The sequence below is a fragment of the Parasteatoda tepidariorum genome, chromosome 6, assembly GCF_043381705.1.
Source record: "Parasteatoda tepidariorum isolate YZ-2023 chromosome 6, CAS_Ptep_4.0, whole genome shotgun sequence".
NCBI classification, from domain to species: Eukaryota; Metazoa; Arthropoda; class Arachnida; order Araneae; family Theridiidae; genus Parasteatoda; species Parasteatoda tepidariorum.
In genome coordinates, this window is record NC_092209.1 from 88624526 (window position 1) to 88636731 (window position 12206).

General features: G+C 30.3%; 1 protein-coding gene across 1 annotated transcript; it reads left to right on the forward strand.

Annotated features, from left to right (window-relative positions):
- Positions 1-3179: 3179 nt before the first annotated feature.
- Positions 3180-11305, forward strand: LOC110281983 (uncharacterized). The gene is made up of 2 exons (XM_021144396.3): positions 3180-3381; positions 10926-11305. The coding sequence occupies exons 1-2, from the start codon at positions 3367-3369 to the stop codon at positions 11154-11156; spliced, it is 246 nt and encodes an 81-aa protein (XP_021000055.1). The 5' UTR covers positions 3180-3366; the 3' UTR covers positions 11157-11305.
- The last annotated feature ends 901 nt before the right edge of the window (positions 11306-12206 follow it).

Below are 12206 nucleotides of genomic sequence, written 5' to 3' on the forward strand. Positions count from 1 at the left end.
TATCTCTGCCTTCTTTGTGAATACTTATTAATCTATTTAAAAATGAAAACAAGTTTGTACTTCTTTAATTCTAAGATTTTCTTTACTAAAAAATGAGGTTTCTACTTTCCATGGGAACTTTAAAATAGGCCTTTTGAATTGTTAAACCTCGTTAGAAAAATCTGGATGTAAAAAGGAAAAAAAATACTGAGCAGCGTGCAGTACCAAACAGTTGCTCCAGTTCTTTATTGTCAAAGCCAATATATGAAATGAGAAAATGGATATTTCAGTTACATAAGTCGTGATTGCTAATTATAATATTACGGTTTCAATGAAGTTTAGAGTTTTTCCAAAGTAACTAAAAATTTCTGAAACCTCTGGAGTTGAGATGTTCCGTCAGACTGAATTTAGACAATGGGCAGGTCTATATTCAAACGATTACATTGAAGTTCATCCTTTTTCAAAAGTAACTAGAATTCATAGGAAATTCCCGAGTTGAAATGTTCGTCAGATGAAATTTAGAAGAGTGTTCATCTTCCAATGAGGTGAACCGGGTTCGTAGCCCATCAAGGACTAGTCGATATGAATTCCGTAATCTGGCTTGCACCGACCACAGTGCTGATGTAAAATATCCTCAGTGGTAGACGGCTCATAGGTTAGAGTCCCCTTGCTGTCAGGCGAACCGTTAGAGGTTCTCAGAGTCTTCCTCTTCGTGTAACGCAAATAGTTCCATCACTAAGTCCTCCACGAAAGCAAAGTTCTCCCAATACTTGATCCAGGAGTCCCTTTGTCTTCTAGATTGGGTTGAAAATTACAAGGCTACGTAGTTGAACATTAGTAGTCGTCGTAAACTGAAACATTTGGATCAGCTGTTCAATAACGGTTAAAAATAAGATAAAATTTAGACTATTGCAAAGATGTTATTACGTTTAGAGCAGTGTTCTCCAACCTTTTTATCACTGCGGATCTGTCAACGTTTGATGATTTCACCGTGATCCGCAGGGCGGCGTTTATTGTTTATATTTTAGACTATTTTGATTTATTAATTTAAATTTAATTGTATTTAAGCATGCCTTCAAAATAAAATACAGTCACACCAAAAAATAAATATAAAGTGATTTAACATTTTAACTTACTAGAATGTTAAATTAATGAGAACCCTGAGCTTGTTTCTTTGCAATGAGACGGTTCCATCTGGGGAAAATCGGAGACAGATACATTACAAACATTAAAAAATTTATGTCACTCCCTTCGGGGGCCCTCTTTTTTAAATAAATAAAATTTTAATAGAACACAGATATTTTTAATTTGGGGTACAAACCTAGGAATTTAAATTCAGTTTCAATGTAATGGGTGACCCAGTACCATTTGATCCACGGACCGGGGGTTGGGGAACACTGGTTTAGAGTAATAAAAGATAATATTTCCTGTTTAGGGTGTCCCGTTCTGAGACCTTCTCTCTTCTGAGGAGGTATTGAGAGAGTACGGGTTTCGAAACCCTACAAAAGAATGTGAGAAAATCAGTCCCAAGGGTTGGACACAAATAGCAAGCAGATGGGCAGTAAATATTAAAAAATTTGAAATTACGACTGTATATTTATAATAGATTTTTAAAAAAAATTGCTTAAATAATAACAATTCAAAGTTGCGACAGCTTGTTAAAGTTAATTGCCCTTTTTTTTACTTTTGTTTATTAAGAAACTACTTTTCATTATTTCGGCAAAACAGAAACACATTTTAATCAAGTTGAAATGAGTTTTAAATTTTATTTAGTCAATTAATTATAGGTTACCACTAATTCATTTACATTTTTCAAGTAAAGTTTTGAAATTATTAATATTGTAAAAAAGGCAAGAAGATATTTAAGGTTCCAATATGCTTGTTACTTATTTATTTGGTTTTCTTCACACTCTACGCCCATTGTTATTTTTAAAAAAATGTCCCCTCAAAATTTGATCTATTTGAGAAAATCTGATCTTGAGAAAACATCGGTACGAAAATCCACAAAATTGGTATGGTAATCCACCACCAGGAGGATATGGTAATTCACAGCAAGGAGGATATGGTAATCCACCACCAGGAGTATATGGTAATTCACAGCAAGGAGGATATGGTAATCCATAACCAGGAGGATATGGTAATCCACAACCAGGAGGATATGGCAATCCACAACCAGGAGGATATGGTAATTCACAACAAAGAGGATATGGTGAAATTCCACCAGAAGGGTATTTTAATCCACCCCTAGGACGATATAGTAATTCCACCAGGTATTACAAGTAAAGGTGGCTCTTTTTACTGTTACATAAAATAAATAAAAAATGGAACACCTTAATAACTTTTAATCTAAAAAAATATTTTCTCGAACTATTGTAAAATGCAATCTTAATGGTACAAGAGATTGAGCTTAAATATACTAATCAGTCATATACTAATCAGTTGATTTGCACGACCATATATTAATAAGTTCACAAAGTAGAATCAATGATGAGAAATTCGTTTGCATCTATCAGTAAAGGTAAGTTTGGTGCCGAGATTAACATCGTGGAACAAATTTCTATTATGCATTCGTTCATTTAATCTTTTTTCATTGAATTCATTTGAAAATATAAACACAGAATTTATGAATTCAATTACTTATAAGATTTGAATTGTAAGACTAATTTTTTATAAGAGATAAAATTTTGAAAAATCCCGACCCTCATTCCAACCAAAAATAAAAATGATTTTTAAAAATCAAATTAATTTTAAGTAACAAGCTAAATTAATTTCTTTTTTCGAATCAATCTCAATCCTCAAAATAATTCAACAGTTCATTAGTATGAAAAAAAATGGTTAAGCTAAATTTAGATAAAAATTGATTGATGAAAAATTTACTTTTGGTATAAAAAGAGGAATATTCAAATTTTTCTTCATTACTTAGTATAAATTCGTTTCATAAACTCTTACATAAACGAAACGTTTCATGACAAAACAGCAATTACAGTTTTATAATAATAAATAAATCTGAAATAACCTTGATGTGCGAATCTCAAAACTGCACGGGGATGTAAAAATATTGTTTATTGCGTCTGGTTTAATATGAAAGAAACGTTTCTGCGTTGTAATTCGATTAATATTTCTTTGTTTTTTTCTCATCCTCATCTGTGTAAAGGGACCTTTATTTTTTAAGCAAAGTAAAAAGAAAACAATGGAACAATAGATAATTACTATAAACGTAGTTTGCGCATCAGTACTGTTTTAATCCGGATGGTTTACAACGACTTATTTTAATTGATATTAAATCATTCTGTTTAAAATTAATGTACAAACAAGCCGCTTTTTAAAATAATATTTTCGGTATATAAAAAGAAATATTTTTTTAGATATATGTAAAACAATATAACAATGGAGAAAGCATTGGTAAGTTTATTTCAAGCTCAAGAAGTACTTTAAATTTCCGTTTTTTAGATGTATTTTGATAAAAGATTTTTGTAGAAAGCTTGAGTTGAATTTTAAAAAAAAACTTTCTTTTTAGTACAATAAACACAAAAACTTTCCTTTTTTTTAAAAAAGAATTATTCGAAATTCAGGAAGTTTTAAATTTTGCTTTTCCAGATTTGTTTTTATGAAAGATTTTTGTATATTTAAGTTGAATATTTGAAAGGTATTTTGTTTTTAGATCAAAATTCATACAAAAATATTTTCATTATTTTTAAGTTTATTCTAATCTTATGAAGCATATAAATTTTTTTCGTTCATTTCGATAAAAAAAATTCAATTCCGTCAAACTTTCAAATAGAATTATTGAAAAAGTATTTCCAAGCAAAATGATTTTTTAGTTAAAAATTGGAACACAAATATTTTCCTTTTTTGAAAGCGACTTAATTTATTGAATTTACTTTGATAGATTAAATTTGATCAAACATTCCTGACTAACTTTTTATAAATTATATTTTCGCACAGATATATTTCAATTTTCAGTTAAAATTTACACACAATTTTATGTATATAAATAGAATTTCTTCAGAAAATTATTTCAAGGCAGCTTTTTTAGCAGTTTTTTTGGTAGTCTTTCTTCAAAAAATTCTTTGAAGGATTAAAAAAGAGTTTTCTTTTATCCTTGTTTAGAAGTTTATTTTAATATTATTAAGCTCATCACAATTTTTATTTCACATTCATTTTGCTGAAAAACGTCTGTAGAAATATTTTGTAATTTTTTTTTAAAATTAACTACTTTTATAATTTATAAATACTGATTTTGAACACACATATGTTTTTAAAAAGAATGTGTTAATGAAAGATCAAGTATTATTTCAAAAATAAAAAAGAAATACTTTTATTACTAATAGCTTTAAAGCAACGAAGAATGAATTCGCATGTTAATTCTAAGATTATTAAGTTTAATTTCTTCAGTTGATTCATTTTAATAAATAAATTCGGCTGTTTGTGCGGAAGTTTTCAGAAATATTTTTATAACTTAAAGATAACTGAATCCAATCAAAGAATTTATATTTAAGATATCGAAGACAAATCGCTAACAAACTAAAAATATCAATTTGAAAAATCTGAAATTTGTTCAACTATTGGAATATAAAAAATTAATTAACAACTATTAACATTTTTGAACATATAAGTTCATTACATTGATAGCATACAAATACATGCAAATATTTGCGCTCTTATTTGAATTTAGCTACTTTTGAGATCAATTACTCAGGAGTTTATATGAGCAATTCTTAATATTTTCACATATTAAAAGAAAGAGAAATAGGTTTTAAAAATTTTACTTTTTCTCTGTCTAAATTATTCTTGCCTTTAGAAACATACATGATTTATTTTATGAAAAAATAAATACATTAGCAGAATAAAATAAGATTTAGATGATTTGATTTCTTAATTCACGGTATTCCAATCTTTCGTTTTTATAAATTATACGCAAGTTTTCTCACATCATTTGATTTTAAACCTTTTGAAATCTAATAAATAAATTTTTTGTTTTTAGAAAGGTTGATATTTGAATGAAGCATCTGGGTTTGATAAACCGGTGAATTTAGGATAATGCATTCTTAAATGTTCTGCCTATTTCTATAGCTGATCAACGAATGCAAATAAGAAAAGATATTTATTTTTTATTTGCAAAGCAGTCTTAAAAGAGAATTTATAGTAGTGACTTATAAATTAATCAAAAATAATAATTTTTAATTAGGCTCAAACATATATGAAATGGTTTATTCTTATTTGCAAAATTAATATTATGTTTGTAAATTTATATTCATTTACATTATTTAATGAAACATTTGTATTGTTTCAATTCAATGTCAAATAAGATTTCGATGAACTGTTTTCTTAGTTTCATATTTTCAAATGCTTTTTTTTCACGCACCAATTGCAAGCCCTACGCGTTTTCACGATTCATTTGAGCTAAGGCTCCTATACTACGCCTTTTTTTTTATCCAATTCCTACTATTAGTTCTCGTTCATAAAATACTTTTTAATCATCCACTCAAGCTCAAATACGTTTTTTGAAACTTGCAGACACTTGATGTTAAGACAGTTTTTTCAAATATTAATTCATTTATTAAGTTTAATCAATTAATTTTAGTTTTATATGACAGAAAAAATTATAATTATTTAATAAAAAGTAACTAAAATGAGTATTTTCCTTGTTGGCCAAAAGTAGGAATTGACTTTTTGTTCATATAAGTAGCTTAAATAACATCTTTTAAGTAGCTTAAATAACAATCGAAATTATTTTCACATAAATTTTTCACTCGTAATGTATTCTAATGCAATGTACTATTTGGTTGTATTTGTATATGCAGTGAATATATTGAAAGATCCACATTGTATTGTTCTAGGCGGATCTAACAAACTTTGTGGGGACTTAGACCCATATATAATTTCTTCTGATAGACGGCGATGAATATCGATGAAATTTGCGTCATATGAACCATGGGTTAATAAAATCTGCAATAAAAAAATAAGTTGAAATTTGAACCATAAAATGATATTTTTTTATGTGCGAAAAACGATTTATGAAATTTGGCCAGTTTTGAAAGTCAAAATCTCACTTTCTCAACTTTGCCCTCGCAAAATGAAAGAACGCGTTTTTCCGGTAAAGTTGTCACATCTGAATGATAGTTATCTGCTAGTTTAACGATTGAAATACTAATGCATTGTTGCAGCATTAAATTGAAAAAACCCTTTACGCACTATAGCTGAACACGCTACAACTATTTTGTATATGTGTTTTTATTTTTTATATAACTTCATAGCCAGCATTAGAAAACCGATCGATTTCTGAGTTTATTGCATCAAAGTTCTCAACTCCGTAGTGTTGAACCCAGAAGACAAAGAAACTCCTGAAACGCCTTCGTGGTGAATTTTTTGAGGGGACTAATAAACACTTTCGTAACATGGAAAGGAAAACCTCCAAAATCTTACCGTAAACTCTACTCTACGGCAAAGGAACGCTGACCCATAACCACTGAGGCTATTTTACGGTATTCCATTTCGCACGGTGTGAGCTGGGATTAGAATTCAAATATACCACAAAATTCGGTTGATTTGAATTCTAATCTTTGGTGGCCTTGATTTTATATTTGTCTTTCTGATATCCTTATTACAAGGAAGATATTTTCAGAAAACTTTTTTTCTGTTTGGAGTATTGTTGACAACGATAACTGGTTTATAAGCATAAATATTTGAAAATTGTTAATGAATTTTAGTGGCATGATTTATTTGGTTGACAACATTCTCAAAAAAATTGCTTTAACGTTGAACCATAATATCAGTAACTGAAGCAACAATAAGGTCCAATTTTGAAGCAATCTTAACTAGGCGTTAAACAGAAGAATGTTTTCTTTCAAGCTGAAATGTAATATCGTGTAATCAAGTTTTAGAAGTACGATAAAAAAAGTTTAATTCAACACTATACTGAGAGTCGCGATGGCTCAGGAGATGGAGCGTTCGCCTTCCAATGAGGTGAACCGGGTTCGAATTCCAGTCGATACGAATTCCGCATCCGGTTTGCACTGATCACAGTGCTGGCGTGAAATATCCTCAGTGGTAGACGGATCATGAGTCCCCTTGCCGGCAGGCTAATCGTGGGAGGTACTCGTGGTCTTCGTCTTCATGTAACGCAAATGTGGGTTAGTTCCATCAAAAAGTCCTCCACGAAGGCAAATTTCTCCCAGTACTTGATCCAGGAGCCCCCTTGTCTTCTGGATTGGGTTCAAAATTACAAGGATACGGAGTTGAACATTAGTAGTTGTGAACCCAAAATTAAGTCTGCTGTTCAACGACGGTTACAAAATAAAATAAAACAGTATATTGAAGAGCCGTGATGGCTCAGGGGATAGAGCATTCGCCTTCTGATGAGATGAACCGGGTTCGAATCCCAGCAATGACTGGTCTATACAAAACCGCATCCAGCTTGCACCGACCACAGTACTGTCGCAAAATATCTTCAGTGATAGACAGATCATGGGTTAGATCCTTTTGCAGTCAGACTAACCGTGGGAGGTTCTCGTGGTCTTCTTTTCCATGTAACACAAATGCAGGTTAGTTCCATCAAAAAGTCGTCCACGAAAGCAAACTTTCTCCCAATACTTGATCTAGGAGTTCCTTTGTCTTCTGCATTGGGTTCAAAATTACAAGACTACGGACTTGATTATCAGTATTCGTAAACCCAAAAATCGGGTAGATTGTTCAACGACGGTTATAAAACATTATATTGAGATGGGATCAAGCATGAACATTAATATAGTTAGATTTAAAAAGTATAATTAAATTAAACTTATCACGATTTTCAAATTGTGGCAAATTTGAATCACATGGCTAGGTATGAGTTTGAACTTTTATTTTATAACCGTCGTTGAACAGCCGACCCAATTTTGAGTTAACGACTACTAATATTCAACTCCGTGTCCTTGTAATTTTGAACCCAATCCGGAAGACAAGGGAGCTCCTGGATCAAGTATTGGGCTAGATCTGGTTAAGTTTAAGAAATACGATAATATGGTTGGTTCAACTGGGGTAACAGCAAATTTGAATAATATTGCCGGTCAGCACGTGGAAAAATTCTCAGAGTGAAGAAAGAAGATTAATATTAAGTCACTGCTCTTTAATTTTATTTATACCATTCGTGTTATAACCATATATGACAGTACTCTTACTTTCGTTACTTGTACCGCCGGTACAAGTAAAAAGTACACACTTTTACTTGTACTTCGGTACTTTTTAACTATAGTACTTTTACTTGTACTTTCGTTACTTTTTTTGGGAAACAGTACAAGTATTTGTAACGGAAATGTCGAATGAAATCGTTATTTTTTTCTAAAACTAGGAAAGCTTTCTAAAAAAAATTTAAAAAAATTAATTAAGTAAAAAAAATGCTTATGTTTTTTTTAATTTATAAAATTAATGTGCAATATATATGCATTCACAGCTAACTTCGCGCTTAAATACCTTGACCTTTTAAAATTGTCATTCATGAAAGGGAAAAGACGGCTCTTTTAAAGAAGAGCTTCATAGTAACATTATTAAAACAACAGTTTGTAAAAACAAAGCCTTTAAACAAAGCTCTTCTAGATGGTTTCGCGATGTGAAATCGCAGGACGATTTATTGTTTGCTGCAGGTCTGGTATCTTGAATCAAATTTAATTGGTTGGAAGAAAAAGCTAGGGAGGAGGCTACAGAAAAATTGGAAAGAATTGTCCAAGCTGAACACCCTGCTATAACTAATAACGTAACAGAAAAAAACCCAGGGATTTTAAATTTTCTAAAGCTGAAAACATCATGCCAATCACCAGCGACAGAAGAATTTATGGCATACATGAGCTCAAATGTCGAAACGGAAAGCATATCAATTTTGAATCGATATCCAATCGTAAAAAAATTATATGTGAAATATAATACTGCAGTACCTTCTAGTGCTCCCGTGGAGCGCTTATTCAGCGTGGCTAAGCACGTTCTGAGAAATTCTCGCAGCAGACTCAGTGACACCACTTTCGAAATGCAATTATTTTGCAAAATGAATAAAAATATTAATTAGCAAGTTATTTTCATTCATTTTCGAGTTTTATGCATTTATTTAATACATTTTAAATAAAAAATGTTGGATTTTGTTATTACGTTTTTCAATTTTCTTTTTGAACTCACTAATAATACATTTTTGTCTTAATACATTTTTTACTAAATACATTTTTACCTAGTACATTTTTTACTAAAATTATGTTTATGCCCGACCTTGTCAAACAACGCCCAGTCAAATCTCTAAGAACTTCAGAACTATTTGTGCTATTGAAAACTATTATAATTACTATTTTAACTCTTGAAAACTCGAAGGTATTAATTTAGCCGCTGATACTAAAATTCGTTTACAAATTTTAATTATTCCGTTAGGCAGAAATGTTCGGAAAATGATTTTCTCGCATGACTTCAGCATTAGCCATTGTTACAAATAAAACTGTAGACTGTTCTGTTTCAACTTATACTGCACATTCAATTATTTTTTACTAGCTCAAAGATCACAAAGCTATCTGAAACCCCGTGTTTGCTTTGTTTATGTTTGTGCTTTTAAAACGCGTTTCTAAAGAGTAAAACAATTTTAAATCAATGGTAATTTAAATAAATAAAAATAATAAACTAAAAATTAAAATCAATAGATAAAATTTCTTTTTCGTGCAAATCCATAAAAAGTTTGATGTTAAAATTATATTTGATTTTAAAATTATATTATACGATTATATTATAAAATTATATTATAATATTCTTCCGAATTTAAAAATAAATTAATGTCCATAATTTTCAGAATTAAAATTAATTAAATAAATAACAACAATTTTTCAAAAACATTAAAGAACATAAGAATATTATTCAATAAAATTTTAGGTTACTTTGAATTTTCGATTTCCTAGAAATGTACTTTTAAATCGTTACTTTTTTGTTTAGTACTTGTACTTCTACTTGTATTTTTTACTCGCTACTTTTTAAAATAAGAACTTTTTACTCGTTACTTTTCTTAAAAATACTTGTACTTTTACTCGTTACTTTTTAAAAGTAACGTTGCCATATATGGTTATAACCCAAGTCAAAATTTTTGATGTTTTTTAATGATGGACCAACATAATCTTGAAGGTAGCCATCAATAATTTTATCATGAACCATTATATTTTTTGCTGGTAGTCAACCTAAGTAACCATCACTCCAATGTAGGAATTCTTACTGATTTATGATGGTCCAACATAAGAATAGCAACTTGTTTTGATGGTTTGTTCTTGTTGAACCATCACGAATTTCCATCATCGCATCTTAGAAATCAAATATTGGAACTATCGTGCACTACCATCACCCCCAATGTAGGAATTCTGACATAAAAAAACCAAACTGTTTCTGATGGTATATTCCAACAATAATTTCCATTAAACTATCATTGAAATGTATAATTGCAACCATCACGGATCATCATGGATTGTTGGTCCATTAGAATCAAACTTCCCTTGATGGTTAACCCTCATAGTTTTAAAATAACGTTTTCCATCAAAGAATGATGGAAGTTTGTCGGCATATCAAAAATCATGGACACGTCATAGAAAATGATGGTGGCCTGTTGCACTGATGAAGGTTGCCCTTTGAGCATCCCAAACAGCTGTCTGCATTTATAAATATTTTTGTGCTCCTAAACGTTGTTTACCGTAGTTTGCATCAAATGATGTTGAGCAATCATGAGTCGCAGTGAAACCAACATAAACCATCAAAAATTTTTGATGGGACCATCAAAAATTTTGACTTACTATTATTAATTATTTATTAATTGTTGATAATAATAAATAATTTTTTTTTTAATTATTCATTATTTTTAATTATAAATTTTTTAAAATTATTAATTAATTTTAATTATAATTTTTTTAAAATTATTAATATTTTTTAATTATTAATTAATTTTTTTTTATTATTTCCAGATTATCACTTTAGTTCTGTGCATGGCACTGATCTTTGTTGTTGAAGCAGCTCCACAAATGGGAATGGCAGGTGCAGGAGCTAATGGGGCTGCTGATGCAGCAGCCGCTGCGCAAGCTGGAGCGAATGCTGGTGTTAATTTTGGAGCCACTGCTGGATTGGGGGCAGCTGCGAACTTTGGGGCTCGTGTAGCCGAAGCGATTAGGGGAATGATGGGAATGGGAAAGAAGTGAATAAAAATTGAAAATTAATGTGTTTTTTGAAATAAAATGTGCTAAATTGATTATTAAAGTGTTTATGTAAATGTGCTTATGTAAGAATGTATGCTTCAAAGCGTTTATGTAAAAACACTCTTGTGGAATACAATACTATCTCTTTGAAATTCGGTGCAATTTTTCTGCAAAAGAATTACCTGTGTTATTATTAGTTGGGTGTAAAAGTTATGGTGATTTCCAACCGTTACTTTTTTTGCAAAAAAAGAAAAAAGAATTCTAATGCACTAACTTCGTTGAATAAAAAAAATTCGATCTTAAAATGTAATAAATACGTTACACTTAATAAAAAATTAACATGTCTGAAACCTACATCCTATTTAGCAAAATAAAAGGACCAGTTTAACATAAACATAGCACATCTAAGAAATGTGTTTCATTTAGTGGAATAAATAACATGTTGCATGTTTTATAAACTATTCATAAGTAAGGTGCTGGTCTAGTTGGTGCTTTTTTCTATTCAAGGACTTCAGTCGGAACAAAAATAAAACCTCTTATATTCATAAGAACACTCATAAGTAATTCATAAATTCATATTCATAAGTTTTGCTTCATCAAACCATACGACAAAAAAGCAATGCAGTTACTTAAAATATGTTCCTGTTCAGCTTTCATATTCATATGTTTCGATTAACCGAACCATTTGGAAACCAAATCATATTACCAAAATTTTTATTTCCTGTTCAACGGTGTAGTATTTTCTTACGACTGCTGATTTTTTTTCTTTAGTACAGCATCAGCTCCTTATAATCAGCTTTATCAAACACTGTTTAAGATGAAGCTGATTTTAACTTTACGCTATACTGATTGGAAATTAATATTTGTGACACTTAAATAGAGTTCTATTCAAATCTATTTTTATTTTTATAACCTTTTCTGAACAGCCAATCCAATTTTTGGGCTTACGACTACTGATGTTCAACTCCGTAGCTTTGTAATTGTGAACCCAATTCAGAGACAAAAGAATTCCTGGATCAAGTAATGGGTGAAATTTGCCTTCGTGGAGGACTT